Below are 17,344 nucleotides of genomic sequence, written 5' to 3'. Positions count from 1 at the left end.
TTCATTCTTAAATTTGTTAAGATTTGTTTTGTGACCTAACATCTTGTCTGTACTGGGGAATTTTCTTTGTATGCTTGAGAAGAATATATACTCTGTTAGATCTAGTTGTTTGGATGTTCAAGTCCTTAGTTTCCTTACTGTTTTTTTAGGTCTGTGTTTCTATTCATTATTGAAAGTGGGGTATTGAGGTTTCCTATTATTATGTTTCTGTTTCTCCCCTCAGTTCTATGTTTTCTTTATATATTTAAATGCTCTGATTTTGGATGCATATTTATTTATAATTGTTATATCTTCCTGATGGTTCTTTGTGATGGAGTTAAAATGGAGTTTTGTCTGATACACAGCTGGCTCTATTTTAATTACCATTTTCATGAAATACCTTTTCCTGACCATGTAGAGTATCTTCTTCTATTCCTTTGCTTTTAGCCTGTGAGTATCCTTACATCTGAAAAATTAAGACAACATATATTTGGGTCTTATTTCTTAATCTAGCCATCCACTCTGTCTTTTGGTTGGAGAATTTAATCCTTTTACATTTAGTGTAATTATTAATAGAGTAAGGTTTAACTTCCACTTGTAAATTGTTTTCCATCTTGTAGCGCCTTTGTTCTATTTTTCCTATCTTCCTTTGTATTTTGCTGATTGTGTGTGTATGCATGCATGCGTGTGTGCACATGCATGCCTGTTGGCATGCTTTTATTCCTTTTCTATTTTCTTTTTATGTGTCTCCTACAGGTCTTTCTTTGTGTTTGCCATGAGGTTTACATAAAACATCTTGTAACTACTTTAAGCTGGTGACAGTTGCAAACACATATAAAAACTATATTTTTACTCCCATTCCCATACTTTCATGACTCAGATAAGATATTTTACTTTATTTACATACCTTTTTGTTTTTCTTATAAAAATGGGAATACTAGCTGGATGTGGTGGCACACACTTTTAGTCCCAGCAGCTCAGGAGGCTGAGGCAAGATGATGCAAGTTCAAGACCAGCCTTAGCAATTTAGCAAGACCCTGTCTCAAAATAAAAATTGAAAGGAACTAGGAATGTAGCTCAGTGGCAAAGTGCCCTTGGGGTCCATCTGCAGTACCCCCTGAAAAAGTGGGGACGTGGGGGTGGATAATAATCTATTTTGCTAATCCAGGATTAGCATACCTGGTTTGTATACCTGTAGGGATTCTCTAAGATTTCAAGTGGGTCTGTGAGGTCAAAACTGTGTTCACAATTCTAAGATGTTATTTGTCTTTTTTACTTTGTTGACATTTGTAATTGGGGTACAAGTGGTGGACAGAATGGTACTAATAAGTTGGTATATTATTTACTGCCATTATGTCTGGTGAAACTAAAATGACAGTTTTACTTAAGGATGTCTTTGGTGTAATAAAGAATTTTATTTAAGCTGAACCCTTGAGTCCACGATGTACTGCTTTTTAGTATGTGTAATGAAATGGAAATTATGTATAAAGCTCTTCTTTATACTAAAGTACATCAGTTGGCTCAAAGAGATACACATGAGGTTGATCGTGGTTTGAGTTCAGTTAGCTCAAATCAACTAATATATATATTATATGTCTACTATTTTTTTAAAATTTAGTTGTAGATGGACACAGTACCTTTATTTTATTTATTTTTATGTGGTGCTGAGGATTGAACTCAGTGCCTCACACATGCTAGGTAAGTGCTGTACCACTGGGCTACAACCCCAGCCCTAGACTATCACTTTTGCTACAAAAAATGAACACTGACAAAGTATGGTTATTCAGACTTGAGTATTTGGCAGACATTTGTTTGGAAATGAATAAAGAAGCCTATCGCTTCAAGGAAAACACCTAAATTTATTGCCCAATGCTAAAATTTAAACTTTTCAAGTGAAAATAAGAATTTTGGAAAATTTCTAAATACCACCATGTGCTTTGACAGGTGTTTTAAAGCGTGTTCTCATAAGATCATTGGTGAAATTAATGATGGTTTTAGATTTGTATAAATCTAAAGATCTGTGTAAATCAAAATACAAATATTTTTCAAAGTGGTAGAAAACATTATGTTTATAAAATCATTCTTGAATAAAAGAACAGAAACTAGGCCTGAGATTTCAATGTAACAATATAGAAAGTTCATTGACATGGTTTTAGGTTCCACTAATCTTTTAAAAACTATCACATGTTCAGTTTTATTGTAATATTAAGAATATATCTACAGTTATCTCAAAAAAATTCAAATTCTACTTTTTTCAATTACATGTCTGATGTTCTTAATATATATTTCAATCAAAACATTGCTCAAGATTGAATGCCAAAGCAGATATGAGAGTCCAAATTTAGAGTTGCAAGAGTGTAAAACAGTGCCTTTGTCCTACCAATTTTTTTATTTTGAAAAAGCTGTTTTTCATAAAAATGTTCATTTTGAACACAAAAAATCTGTTATTTTTAACTTAATTAAAAAAATTTTAATTTCTAATACCTTAATATCTATAAATGAACCATACATAAACAGAAGTTCTTTAGGATTCTTATCGGTGCCCCTCCCCTCCTTTTTTTTTTTGGTGGTGCTATCTTCCTGTCTCAGCTTCCTTGCCTCATGGGTGCTAGGCAAGTTCTCTACTATTGAGCTACATCCCAGATTCTGGTTTTTTTTTTTTGTTGTTGTTGTTGTTGTTTTTGTTTTTTGGATACTGGGGATTGAGCTCAGGGGCCCTCAACGACTGAGCCACATCCTCAGCCCTATTTTGTATATTATTTAGAAACAGTTACTTAGCGCCTTGTTTTTTGCTGAGGCTGGCTTTGAACTTGCAATCCTCCTGCCTCACTCTCCCAAGCTGCTAGGACTCAGCTCATTTTTAGGATTGCAAAGAAATCCCGAGATTTAAAAGTTTGAGATTGGTTGTTTAACCTTCCAAGTTTGTTGAAGGTCAAAAGATTTGTATTCAGATATGTGAAATGATTGGTAAAATATTTTAAATATAGATTTATAAATAAGTTTTGCACTCTTACTGTTATATTGTGCAAATCTTTCAAGCTGGGAGAAGAGACAAAGACTGTACATAAATAATTGCTATTAATAATGAAACTTGTTAGCTCATAAGGTGACTGAAGGAGAGAGTTCACATAGAAATCTTCTCCACAAACCAAAGAAAAAGCAACTTTATGATGGAAGTTTATCTTGTAATAAAAGCACACAATAACCCAAACCCTGCTATTCATAAATATAGTCCATTGTGGTACAAGTTGCTTTTCGATTTTAAACTTTGTCCCCTTCTTCCCTTGCAGGTATAGAACAAGATGCAGTGAATACTTTTACCAAATATATATCTCCTGATGCTGCTAAACCAATACCAATTACAGAAGCAATGAGAAATGATATTATAGGTAAGCAGTGCTTAAAGTTACGGTCATAAAACCTGGCTTTTTAATTATTGACCAAGTGGGTTTTTATTGTTGTTTCTGTTTCTTTAAAGTACTAGAGGTTAAACCCAGGCCCTGCACATGTTGGGCAAATACTCTACCACTGAGCTTTATCCCCAACACTTTTGAGACAAGGTCTAAGTTTTGGTCTGTCCTCACTCACTTGTGTCCTGTGTGGGCAAAGGAAGGGTTCCTGTTGAGATGGGCTGGCTGCAAAATAAAAGCTAATATATATTTATATATATCAGAAATAAAGACAAAAAGGCAAGAATATGTTTGAAGCAGGGTTGTGACTGATTGAGTTGTCCAAAAGGATCTGGCTCTAACAAAGAAGCAGCCTGCTCTTGCTTTATTTATAGCAGTACAGATCAAAGGGGACCAGTAGGAGCTTCTTCACTAAAAACAGAATTGGGGGGGTGGAGGTAAGAAGGCCATTTGGCTTTTGTGCGTCATTCCCATCTCTGGTGCCTGTGCCTGTGAGCTGAAGCAGGATACCACATGACTCGGGCATTCTCAAACAGTGGATATCATACTGTGAGTTCCTGAGGCCAGGCATTCTTGGTTAATGGCCTGAACTTCGCCTGGTTCTCATACCAGTCATGGATAGCTCCCTGCAGTCCTCCAACTTCCTATCCTCCTGCCTTGGCTTCCCAAATAGTTGAGATTACAGGCATGTGCCACCATGCTCAACTAAGAGATTTTTAAAATTTTTTTTGGAGAAAATTTAATGAACATGGAATATAACATTCCCCTTCCTAGTCTGTTTTCTTAGTACTTTTTTTGTATCTGTTTATAGTTCACTTAAAACGTTTCTCTCTCATATGTGGACCTGAATTCCTAGATTTTAACCTGAGTAACAGCAAGAGCAAGAACAATAATAACACATTTATTAGTACTATGTCTCATATGATAAGCTAAGGACTTCCCATAGATAAACTCATTTCATCTTCTACAGAACCTTGTGGGATAAGTAGAGTTACTATTTTATGAATGAAGAAACTGAAGTAGAGGAAAGTTAACTACTTTGTTCACAGTAACATCTGGATTTGAGACTAGACTACTACTGTGCCTTAACTAATTGGTAGTGTTTTCATACTTAGGTTGGAACCAGCCTTCTCTTAAGCCCTCATACCCTTGCCAAAAAAAATGACTAGAATAGGAAATTCTAGGTGTTTCCCAGCACTAAGGGCAATAATTTCAGGAATTTTTTCCATCATACATTTATACATGTGTGTGTAGACAAGACTGAGTAAACAAGTTTCTCTGTAGATCATAGTTTAAAAAAAGTTTGAATGCTTTTACAGTAGTTCATCAGGAGGACCTATTCACAGAAAAAAAAACCAAAAACAAAAAAAACCCTGGTTCATTTATTTAAACAGCAAATAGTATATTCCAATAGGTGCTAGTACTAAATTTTGTATTTTTATTTACCTCAAACTTAGTACTTGTGATTTATGAAATAAAGTATATTACTCCAGTCGTAGTAGGTTATTCAGTGTGGGGCTTCTTCACTTCTTCCTGTAAGTACTTTGCACTCACTTGTTATGGACAAAGCATGACCCCCTTCCAGGCTCAGCTGTGATTCTTAAATTAGCACACCATAATTTCCAGTGAACACCTGTTGGCTATATTGGGATACATCAAATGATGCCCCTGTTTTCTTTTTTCTTCCATGCAGACACCTAAAACATAGGTTTGTGGCTACTGGTGGGTTGTGTCCATCTGAATTTTCGTGTTTGTGGGATACTATTTCACCTACTTTTGTTGACTAATGGTGTTATGGGATTTTGGTTTTCTTGTGGGGATGGGTACTAGGGATTGAACCTGGGGCACTAAGTTGCCCCACTGTTCTCAATCTTGAATCCTTCCTACTTTGGCCTCCCTAGTTGCTGAGATTATGAGTTTTCTTTCTTTTTTTTTTTTTTTTTTTTTTTTTTTTTTTTTTTTTTTTTTGCAGTGCTGGGGATCAAACCCAGGGCCCTGTGCTTGCAAGGCAAGCACTTTACCAACTGAGCTATCTCCCCAGCGGATTATGAGTTTTCTATGTAGTTGCTCTGTTTTTAAGTGGAATTTTGTTGCTACCATCTTTCAGACTTTCCTGAACCAACTTAATATAGTTGGGATGAGGTTGGCTCAAAGTACCAATTCTCTAGTCCATGTCTTGGTCTTTTCTGGTGACTAGTTCTCATCCTGAGGCTGTTTGTTGACTACCAGTCATCTCATTAGCTCATTAAAAGAAAGCTTTTTATCACTCATAAGACTTCCAAGAATTTTAGAAGATATATGTTAGGAAACTGGGTAAAGATCATGTACATATTTCACAATATCACAGCTAGGTTTGTCTAGGAGAAGGTGAGAGTAAATGGATCAGTGGACCAGGAAACTATAATACAAGCTGATCCTTGGGTTTTTTGGATTTCTTTAAGTTCCATCTAGCAGTGTGAACTCAGAGTGAGACCTAGTGGTTGTATGTCTAACGACCAACTAAATAGCTTCTTGATTTGCAGCTGTTTAGGCAGTTCCTTGTTTTATCACATTTGTGTTATAAATATTCCACCCGTAACTTTTTTCTTTTTTTGGGGGGGAGAGGGGGCATTTGCTGGGGATTGAACTCACGTTCTCATATGTGCTAGGCAAGTATTTTACCACTGAACTTACACCCCCAGCCCAACTAGTAACATTTTGACAAACTTATTTATCAGTAAATCTTTTCACAGATTCTTAGTACTTTAGGTTTCAATCCTAGGAATACAATTGCTGATATAAGAGTATGTTCACTTTTGAAACTTAAGTTAGAAACTGCCAAATTGCTCATTAAAAGATATGTCAATTTATAGTCCCACTCATACTATATTTTTCCCATGCCTTTGCTCAAGCATATTTAACAGTATGCTCAAACATTATTAAACAAGTACTTGTGTATATTGTTAAAAAAATTTGTGCTACTTTATTAAATAAAAGTGTAATGCCTTCTTATTCGAATCTGTTTATTATTTAGTGATCACTTATCTTTTCATATATTGGCCATTTTATGTCAGTTATTTTGAGTTGTCAGTTCTTTGCTCATATTCTTTTGGGACTTTTCTTACCCATTTGAAAGAACATTTGATAAATGAATGATAGTAGTCTCTTAATTAATGATAATAATCTCAGCTATCATATGCTGCAGATTTTTTGTTTTATCTTTTTATTTTGTTTTGGGGGTATTTGTATAAGAGTGTTATGTTATTAAATCTTTTGATTACTGCTTTTATATATATACTCAAAAAGAGTTTTTCAAGCTGTTACCTATATTTTCTTTTAGTTCTGTTTAAATCTCACTTATGTGTTCTTACTGTTATTTCCCAGTTTGATTCACAGATGGGTATAGTTTGCATTTAGAAGAAGCTTGACTCTTTACTGTTTCTTTTACAGCAAAGATTTGTGGAGAAGATGGACAGGTGGATCCCAACTGCTTTGTTTTGGCACAGGCCATAGTCTTTAGTGCAATGGAGCAAGAGTAAGCTAGTTTTGTATTTTCACATTTTGCATTTTTTGAGAATTTGGGTTCAGCGTTGAAAATGGACTTCACTCAACTAAAAACAAAGTATCTTTGAGGATTTTGATAATTTGGATATATGTAAAGTCATACAAGCATATTCAAAAATTCTTGGTTAATAGTTTCTTTTAAATATAAATAATTTGAACTCTGTTAAAAATAAAACAATTTCTACTTTTAATGTTAATATTGCCTAAGTTAAAATAATTTGTTTTTAGTTCTGAAGTCATTTTGGAAGTGATTGAGGTTAATGTGTGACTCTTCAAATTGGTTTGTTTATTTATTTAAATGATACGTCTTCAGATGGATATCCTAATTTTTTAGTTATTCTTGTAGTTCAATGTATGCTATATAATTAAATCCACATAGATTCGTTGAAACTGCCTCCAGGGTTTGTTTTTTTTTTTCAATTATCACTGCATGGCCTTAAACAAAATGTAGGTATTAATTTCTTTCATTTAGCATTTATTAAATGCTGTGTGCAGAGCATGGTTAGGTATCGTACCTGCCTCAAAGGAAGTTAACAGCCTAATAAAAGAAACAGGGCATGTTCTTTGATTACTGTAATATAAGGTAGCATGTGTTAAATATTAGAGGAGGGTTACAAAGTCTTGAGAGGTAGGAGAGAGTACTTAAAAGAGTCAGGAATAGGACCATGGGAAATGAGGTAGCCTCTCCCTAGGCCTTTTACATACCATAGGGACAGTATGGAAAGAGTCTTGTTTTTCCCAATTAAGCTCTTTCCTTGGGTGTTCCCTCAAATTTTCCCTTTTTTGTCCATGTGCAGGCACTTTAGTGAGTTTCTGCGAAGTCACCATTTCTGTAAATACCAGATTGAAGTGCTGACCAGTGGAACTGTTTACCTGGCTGACATTCTCTTCTGTGAGTCAGCTCTCTTTTATTTCTCTGAGGTAAATTCTGCATTTCTTTTTACACTCTACTAGAGCATTCCAGCTTCTGAACTATAAAATGCTGGGGCCCCATCTATAGAAAATGACATAGATGATATAAGTTATTTCCAAAGATGTATTATTGTATTAAGTTGTATCTAATGGCAAGAGTACTTTGATGGCATATTCATCAAAGAGACCATGTAGATTCCGTTAAAAATAAAAAGATACAGTGTAAAATAACTCTTAATTTTGAAAACTAATTTAGCTACTGCGTATGAGAGTGCATGTTTTTAATTATTTGGAACTTTTTTAAAATAGAAAAATTTTTGATAGATTATATTAGCTCATGAATATAAGAATTTTTTTGCAAAGTTTAAAATACATTACAGATAGAAGGGATTAAATGTAAGGTTTTGGTCACATTGAAATGCATTAAGTATACAGCCATCAGTAATTATTATCATTTTTGTAAGTCTCTTTTATGTACCAAACTAAAGCCATGGAATTTGATACTTAATTCCAGTGCATAAATAATTGCAGACCCAACTTCTGGAGAAAGAAAAGTAGTAAATTTTTTCCTATGCTCATCATTTTTACTTAAGCTGCTTAATAGGGTTACACAGTGAATCATTTGTAAGACACAAGTATACTAATCTCTTTGAGGCATGGTTTTGTTTAAAAGTAATTGTTAGGTTTCAGCAAATGAATTCTTTTGTTGCAAAGGAAATGACTATTAAGAGGATTCCCAGTCTCACAAAATGTAATCTGGATTCTTGGATTCTGCCTCTTTTGCCAGAATACTCAGTTGACTTGCTCCCACACCCTTACTTTGCCATAATTTAAATCAGTATTCATTCAGGTTAATATATCCTCATGCAGTGATAGAAATGATCAAGTGTAAAAGTTTTGGTTTGATTTACTTACTGTTTTTTTTGTTTGTTTGGTTTTTTGTTGTTTTTGTTTTTGTTTTGTTTTGTTTTGTTTGGTACCAGGGATTGAATCTAGGGGCACTTAACTACTAAGCCATGTCCCCAACCCTTTTTAAAAATATTTTATTTAGAGACAGGGTCTCATTGAGTTGCTTAGGGCCTCCCTAAATTGCTGAGGTTAGCTTTGAACTCCTGCCTCAGTTTCCCAATCCTCTGGGATTATAAGTGTGCAACACTGTACCTGGTTGCTATTTGTTTTTTTAATGGTGAGGAACTACTAATCCAATTTAGTGTAATTTTTATTCCATTTCACTAAAGTTTACATCCAACAGTGTGATGGGGTTTTTTATTGTTTTTGTTCATTTGGGGGGTTCTACCCCACCCCCACCCCCATAAAAATATTTTACAACTTATCTCAGATGTATCTCAAATGACTATATGCCCTGCTGCTGACTGATGTTAAGTGAAGAAGTGGATTTGTTTTTGCTTCTTGCTAAGTATTTTAATATTTAGGGCTTATAAGTAGACAAGTGAAAGAAATTCATTTCTAGTCTTATTTTCCCTTCTGTATTTTTCCTTTCTAGTACATGGAAAAAGAAGATGCAGTGAATATATTACAATTCTGGTTAGCAGCAGATAACTTCCAGTCTCAGCTTGCTGCCAAAAAGGGCCAGTATGATGGACAGGAGGCACAGAACGATGCTATGATTTTATATGACAAGTGAGTTTTATTGGTAGATGTATTCAGCAGATATTTACTGAGCATTTGCTATGTACTTTGAAAACAAAGGTGAATAAACTCAGTCTCTGCAGTCAAGGAGCTCAGATGAGACAGCATGAAAGCTGCTTTTTATATGGTGTATGTAAGCCTTTGTAGGAAACAAAAAGTTTCTGTTGGGGCAAGGGTACACTTAGGTGTGGAAGTCAGGATGACAATATGGTGTTCAGGGAGGGTTTCACAGGAGAAAGTTTTGATTTGGATCTGAAAAGTGAATTGAATTTTGTCAGATTGATGGGGGGTGGGGAGAGGAAAGAAAGTTCTAAATAAAGATACTAATATAAGCAGAGTCATGGAAACTTTGGGGAATGTGGCACTTTAAGAAACTTGAGTTTGAGGGCTTAGAGTTAGAACTGTACTTGGCATGCCTAAGACCCTGTGTTGAATCAGGAAAAAGGAAAGTATGGAAGGAACGTGAATTTGAATCATCAAAAGTATAAGGGATACAAGAGGAAAATGTAGCTGGTTGGTATAGATTGCAAAGAGCCTTAAATATCTTTGTTTGAATGTATCGTTTTCTGGTGCAAATCTGCTTTAAGTGAATGATAGTTGTGCATTATTGTTTGTTGTTTTATTTTTGGTAGCAGGGATTGAACTCAGAGCTTCACTCATGCTAAGCTAGTGCTCTCCCAAGCTATAGTCCCAAGCCAGTTTTTCATTTTTTTCACTGAAAAGATAAAGTTGGAAAGATCTTGTAGTAAACAGAATTCAAAATATTTGCTTGGGTAAGTGATAAAGACTGGCCAGATCCAAAATCTGAGGTGGTCTTTTCATTTAAATTTTCTTATTTTGTGAAGAAAAGTAATTCGTTATTTGCATCCACAAGTACATATTAATGAAAGTTATTTGAGGATAGAGAAAACTGTAAAGAATGTTAGATTTGGAAGGAGAGCCAAGAACATGTAGGCCAGTGGTTCCTGAACATCAGTCTGAAGGCTTATGCCAGGCTGCATAAGAGTCACCTAGGAGCTTGTTAAAAATAGGTTTCTAGTCGTTTCTAAGATTCAGATTCAGCACGCTTCAGGTGTGCTCCAGGACTCTTTACTTTAGAAGATAATTCCAGGTAATTCTGATGAATAGCCAGATTAGGGAGCTAATTGATTTTCTTCCTTTTGCAGATAAAGAAACTAAGGCCTAAAGACATAGTAATTTTCCCAAAGTCACAGGGCAAGTTAGTGGAAGAACTTGGATTGGAATATAATTCTTAATATTCTGTCCAATATTTAGTGCAAATTCAGTTGTAGAAGATAATTATATTTAAAAGATTGTTAAATGACTGTTAAGATAACAAGAGTTTACATTTAGAAATTTGGTCTGGGGTACCTGAAAATTCATATCATGAAGGAGTATTTATCAATTTAGTAATTACAATATGGGAAGCTCACTTTGTGTTGTGAAAATGTTGACTGAAAGATAAGAGTTTGATGCTGAGACAGTGGCACTAGCACTAGTAACATCCAGGGTAGAACTCAGTAACACAGTAGAGACCCTGTTTCCCACTAGATTCCACTTTACCTTTGGAAATGTTATTAAATGAAAATGACTATATGACATCCCACTGGCACCATCATTTTGCCAGGCTCATTGTGCCAGTTTTGATTTTATAACTCCGATCTTTTTTGTGGTTGTATCGTATATGCATCATCACTTATGATCATAAGCCTTTTTGTGTTTCTGTCAGAAACTAGATATAAGCTACTAAAGTGCTTGGAAGAGATTCTTTTTCTGATTTAATGTACTTTTTGTATCTGCTTCCTAATCAGCTTGCCAAAACACTAGCTACATTTTATCCCATCAAATTAGAAATCTTTTTTAATATTTTTTGTCATAGATGGACATGATACCTTTATTTATTTTTATGTGGTACTGAGGATCGAATCCAGTGCCTCACACATGCCAGGCAAGTACTCTACCACTGAGCCACAGCCACAGCCCTCAAATTAGAAATCTTTGAGTAACCATTATTCTTCTTTTCTTTTCTATATCAGATCATCAGCAAGTCCTATTAGTTCTCTCAAAATATATCAAATTCATCCACTTGGCCCTTTGTGGCATTTTGTTTTGAATTCCTACATGTTTATTGCTTAAGCCTCCAAATTATGATAGTGTACTCTCATTGTATCCTGAGCATAGATCTTTTATGTTCTCTATTCTGAGGAAATGACCATGTCTTACTTTTTTTTTTTTTTTTTTTGGTGGTACTGGGAATTGAACCCAGGACCTTGTGCTTGAAAGGGAAGCGCTCTACCAACTGAACTAGATCCCCAGCCCACATCTTATTTTTATATAAATCCATTTCTATCAACTAAGTTCTGAAGGAAGGCTGGGTGCTCATCAGATATGTGTGATTGATTGGTTTCTTTGCCTGAGTTGTAGCTTGACTTACATAGCTCTTAAACATCAGCAGAGTTGACTGGACAGAAGCTAAGAATGGCTGGAAGGCAGGTAGGTAGGTTGCAAATTCATCTAGGTATCTTTGGCAAAGTGAGAATAAATAAAGGTTATAGTAGATCTGTCATTACTGAGCTCTGTGGTTCTAGGTCTGCAGCTGAATCAAGTAGTGCCAAAAAATGCTTATACTTGCTATAGAATTTGATCTTACTTTGGATATCTTTCTGCCATAGATACTTCTCCCTCCAAGCAACACATCCTCTTGGATTTGATGATGTTGTACGATTAGAAATTGAATCCAATATTTGCAGGGAAGGTGGACCACTCCCTAATTGTTTCACAACTCCACTGCGACAGGCCTGGACAACCATGGAGAAGGTAACCAAGATCTTCAAAAGTGTTACAAGAAGTTTTTAAACTAGTGGAATACAGAAAATATACCATAGGAAAAAGCAAATATAACACAACAGTGGAAATTTGAAGCAGTATAACATAGTGACTGAGAACAGACGCTTTGAGTCTGCTATGAGTTTTGATATGTATTAATCTTCACCTTTACAGGCTGAGTGACCTTAGTACTAAAATTTTGTACTGCCATTGTCCTCATCTGCCAAGAATTGCACAGAATCTAGGATAAGCCTGTGGGATTATGTTGCTAATATGTGGCATGTGTATACAGTTGGGAAAGGTTAATTAAGTACTGTTCCATAGTACATTACACAAAAACTGAATTTCTGGAGGATCCAAGATGGCGGACTAGAGGGTGACTGCATCTCCCGTCACTCCAGAACTCAGGATTCAAGAAGGGGAGGCAATGAGAGACTCAGGCTAACATAGAGCCGCAGGGAGAGTCTCTCCCACTGGGTGAAGCTCGGCCCCGGGCGGCAGGCCCGGACCGGGGCAGCTTCTTGGAGCAGGGCAGGGCAGTAGAGTCTTCCCCAAGCAGCCCTGCTCCCTCCGGCGGCAGGCGTCTTCCACAGCCAGCTTCTTGGAGCAGGCAGCCCAGTGAGAGCCTTTCTGCACAGAGCCAGCCCCCAGCCCTGGAACCACTAGCGGGCTAGGGGCAGCTTTCTTCAGAAGCACTGCATTATCAAGTTCCTCCAAGACTTCAGGCTACTGAAGGCTGGGAGGTGATACACTGGAAATCTACAGGGACTCTCTAAGCCAAAAAGGAAATCTGCAATATCTCAGAGTCCCACTGATATCTGACCAATATGAGAAAACAAGGGAAGAAAATGTCCCAAACAAACCTAGATACTATATCAATAAAACCCAATGACAGCACAGCAGAAGAAATGTCAGAAAGGGAGTTCAGAATGTACATAATTAAAACAATCAGGGAAGCAAACGAGTAGATGAAAGAGCAAATGCAGGCATTGAAGGAGGAGATGAAAGAGCAAATGCAGGCATTAAATGATTGCACCAATCAACAGTTAAAAGAGCAATTACGGGAAGCAAGAGATCATTTCAATAAAGAGTTAGAGATACTGAATAAAAAGCAAACAAATCCTTGAAATGAAGGAAACAATAAACCAAGTTAAAAACTCCATAGAAAGCATAACCAATAGGATAGAACACCTGGAAGACAGTACCTCAGACATTGAAGACAAAATATTTAATCTTGAAAACAAAGTTGAACAAACAGAGAAGATGGTAAGAAATCATGAACAGAATCTACAAGAATTATGGGATATCATGAAAAGGCCAAATTTAAGAATTATTGGGATTGAGGAAGGCTTAGAGAAACAAACCAAAGGAATGAACCATCTGTTCAATGAAATCATATCAGAAAATTTCCCAAATCCGAAGAATGAAATGGAAAACCAGATACAAGAGGTTTATAGGACTCCAAATATACAAAATTACAACAGACCCACACCAAGGGACATTATTAAGAAAATACCTAACATACAAAATAAAGACAGAATTTTAAAGGCTGCAAGAGAAAAGAATCAAATTACATTCAGGGGGAAACCAATAAGAATATCAGCAGATACTTCAATCCAGACCCTAAAAGCTAGAAGGGCCTGGAACAACATTTACCAAGCCCTGAAAGAAAACGGATGCCAACCAAGAATCTTATACCCAGCAAAACCTACTTTCAGATTTGACGTCGAAATAAAATCCTTCCATGATAAACAAAAGCTAAAAGAATTTACAAAAAAAGGCCGGCATTACAGAACATTCTCAGCAAAATATTCCATGAGGAAGAGATGAAAAACAACGATGCAAATCAGCAACGTGAGGAACTAACCTAAAGAAATAGCCAAATAAAGTAGAAACCAAATCATGTCAAAAAAAAAAAAAAAAAAATGAGTCAAATGACTGGGAATACAAATCATATCACAATAATAACCCTGAAAGTTAATGGCCTGAACTCATCAATCAAAAGACCTAGACTGGCAGATTGGATTAAAAAGAAAAATCCAACAATATGCTGCCTGCAAGAGGCTCATCTCATAGAGAGATACCCATAGACTAAAGGTGAAAGGATGGGAAAAAACATACCATGCACATGGACACAGCAGAAAAGCTGGAGTATCCATCCTCATTCAGATAATGTGGACTTTAAGTCAAAACTAGTCAGAAGGGATAAAGAAGGACATTACATACTGTTTAAGGGAAGCATAAATCAGCAAGACATAACAATCATAAATATCTATGCCCTGAACATTGACTCATCCATGTACATCAAACAAATCCTTCTCAATTCCAGAAATCAAATAGACCACAACACAATAATACTAGGCGATTTTAACACACCTCTCTCACCACTGGATAGATCTTCCAAACAAAAATTGAATAAAGAAACCATAGATCTCAATAACACAATCAACAATTTGGACTTAACGGACATATATAGAATATAACATCCAACAAAGAAGGAATACTTTCTTCTCAGCAGCACATGGATCCTTCTCTAAAATAGACCATATTTTATGCCACAAATCTGTTAGCAAAACAAGAAGTCAGAGATCCTACCTTGTATTCTATCAGAGCATAGTGGATTGAAATTAGAAATAAATGACAGAATAAAAAATAGAAACTTCTCCAATACCTGGAGATTAAATAATACGCTATTATATGATGAATGGATAACAAATCATCAGGACGGAAATAAAAAAATTCTTAGAAGTAAACAAGAACAAAGACACATCATGTCAAAATCTCTGGTACACTATGAAAGCAGTACGTAGAGGAAGATTTATTTCATGGGGCACATTCAGCAAAAGAAGTAAAAATCAACAAATAAATGACTTAACACTACAGCTCAAAGCCCTAGAAAAAGAAGAGCAGACCAACACCAAAAATAGTAGAAGACAGGAAATAGTTAAAATCAGAGCCAAAATCAACGAAATTGAAACAAAAGAAACAATTGGAAAAATTAACAAAATAAATAGTTGGTTCTTTGAAAAAATAAACAAAATTGATAAACCCTTAGCCACACTAACAAAGAGAAAGAGGGAGAAAACTCAAATTACTAAAATTCAGAATGAACAAGGAAATATCACAACAGACACGAGTGAAATACAAAACATAATTAGAAGCTATTTTGAAAATCTATACTCCAACAAAACAGAAAACCTCAAAAACATCAACAAGTTTCTAGAGACATATGAATTATCTAAACTGAACGAGGAGGACATACACAACTTAAATAAATCAGTTTCAAGCAGTGAAATAGAAGAGGTCATCAAAAGCCTACCAACAAAGAAAAGTCCAGGACCAGATGGGTTCTCAGCCGAGTTCTACAAAACCTTTAAAGAAGAGCTCATTCCAATACTCCTCAAACTATTCCATGAAATAGAAGAGGAGGGAACCCTCCCAAACTCGTTCTATGAAGCCAATATCACCCTGATACCTAAACCAGACAGAGACACATCAAGGAAAGAAAATTTCAGACCAATATCCTTAATGAACATCGACGCAAAAATTCTCAACAAAATTTTAGCAAATCGCATACAAAAACATATTAAAAAGATAGTGCACCATGATCAAGTGGGTTTCATCCCAGGGATGCAAGGTTGGTTCAACATCAGGAAATCAATAAATGTCATTCACCATATCAACAGACTTAAAGTTAAGAATCACATGATTATTTTGATAGATGCAGAAAAAGCATTCGATAAAATACAGCATCCCTTCATGCTCAAAACACTAGAACAAATAGGGATAGTGGGAACATTCCTTAATATTGTAAAGGCCATCTATGCTAAGCCCATGGCTTATATCATTCTAAATGGTGAAAAACTGAAAGCATTCCCCCTAAAAACTGGAACAAGGCAGGGATGCCCTCTTTCACCACTTCTATTCAACACCGTCCTCGAAACTCTAGCCAGAGCAATTAGACAAACCAAAGAAATTAAAGGGATACAAATAGGAAAAGAAGAACTCTAACTATCCCTGTTTGCTGATGACATGATTATATATTTAGAAGAACCTGGAAATTCCACCAGAAAACTTTTAGAACTCATAAGTGAATTCAGTAAAGTAGCAGGTTACAAGATCAATGCTCATAAATCCAATGCATTTTTATACATAAGTGATGAATCTTCAGAAAGAGAATTAGGAAAACTACCCCATTCACAATAGCCTCGAAAAAAATAAAATACTTCGGAATCAATCTCACAAAAGAGGTGAAAGACCTCTACGATGAGAACTACAGAACACTAAAGAAAGAAATTAAAGAAAACCTTAGAAGATGGAAAGATCTCCCATGTTTTTTGATAGGCAGAATTAATATTGTCAAAGTGGCCATACTACCAAAAGTGGTATACAGATTCAGTGCAATTCCAATTAAAATCCCAATGACGTACCTTACAGAAATAGAGCAAGCAATTATGAAATTCATCTGGAAGAATAAGAAATCCAGAATAGCTAAAGCAATCCTCAGGAGAAAGAGCAAAGCAGGAGGTATCACAATACCAGATCTTCAACTCTACTACAAAGCAGTAGTAACAAAAACGGCATGGTATTGGTACCAAAACAGACAGGTAGATCAATGGTACCGAATAGAGGACATGGACATAAACCCAAATAAATACAATTTTCTCATACTAGACAAAGGGGCCAAAAATATGCAAGGAGAAAAGATAGCCTCTTCAACAAATGGTGCTGGGAAAACTGGAAAACTATATGCAACAGAATGAAATTAAAGCCCTATCTCTCATCCTGCACAAAACTAAACTCAAAATGGATTAAGGACCTCGAAATCAGACCAGAGACCCTGAAAATCAGCATACTACAGAGATACAGCCACATCAGTGTTCATTGCTGCTCAATTCACCATAGCCAGATTGTGGAACCAACCTAGATGTCCTTCAGTTGATGAATGGATAAAGAAACTGTGGCATATATATACAATGGAATATTACTCCGCCATAAAAATGATAAAATTATGGCATTTGCAG

General features: G+C 35.7%; 1 protein-coding gene across 2 annotated transcripts in view; it reads left to right on the top strand.

Moving 5' to 3' along the window:
• The window catches only part of Akap10 (A-kinase anchoring protein 10), a 71,564-nt gene that overhangs the window by 29,123 nt on the left and 25,097 nt on the right, over nucleotides 1-17,344 (top strand). For both annotated transcript variants that reach the window (XM_047543679.1, XM_047543680.1), the window contains exons 5-9: nucleotides 3,270-3,368; nucleotides 6,819-6,903; nucleotides 7,730-7,853; nucleotides 9,349-9,485; nucleotides 12,167-12,311. In XM_047543679.1, the coding sequence (XP_047399635.1) occupies nucleotides 3,270-3,368; nucleotides 6,819-6,903; nucleotides 7,730-7,853; nucleotides 9,349-9,485; nucleotides 12,167-12,311 (590 nt within the window). The remainder of the gene's footprint in view (nucleotides 1-3,269; nucleotides 3,369-6,818; nucleotides 6,904-7,729; nucleotides 7,854-9,348; nucleotides 9,486-12,166; nucleotides 12,312-17,344) is intronic.

The sequence above is a fragment of the Sciurus carolinensis genome, chromosome 3, assembly GCF_902686445.1.
Source record: "Sciurus carolinensis chromosome 3, mSciCar1.2, whole genome shotgun sequence".
Taxonomy (NCBI): domain Eukaryota; kingdom Metazoa; phylum Chordata; class Mammalia; order Rodentia; family Sciuridae; genus Sciurus; species Sciurus carolinensis.
This window is presented reverse-complemented; position numbering and strand designations above follow the sequence as displayed.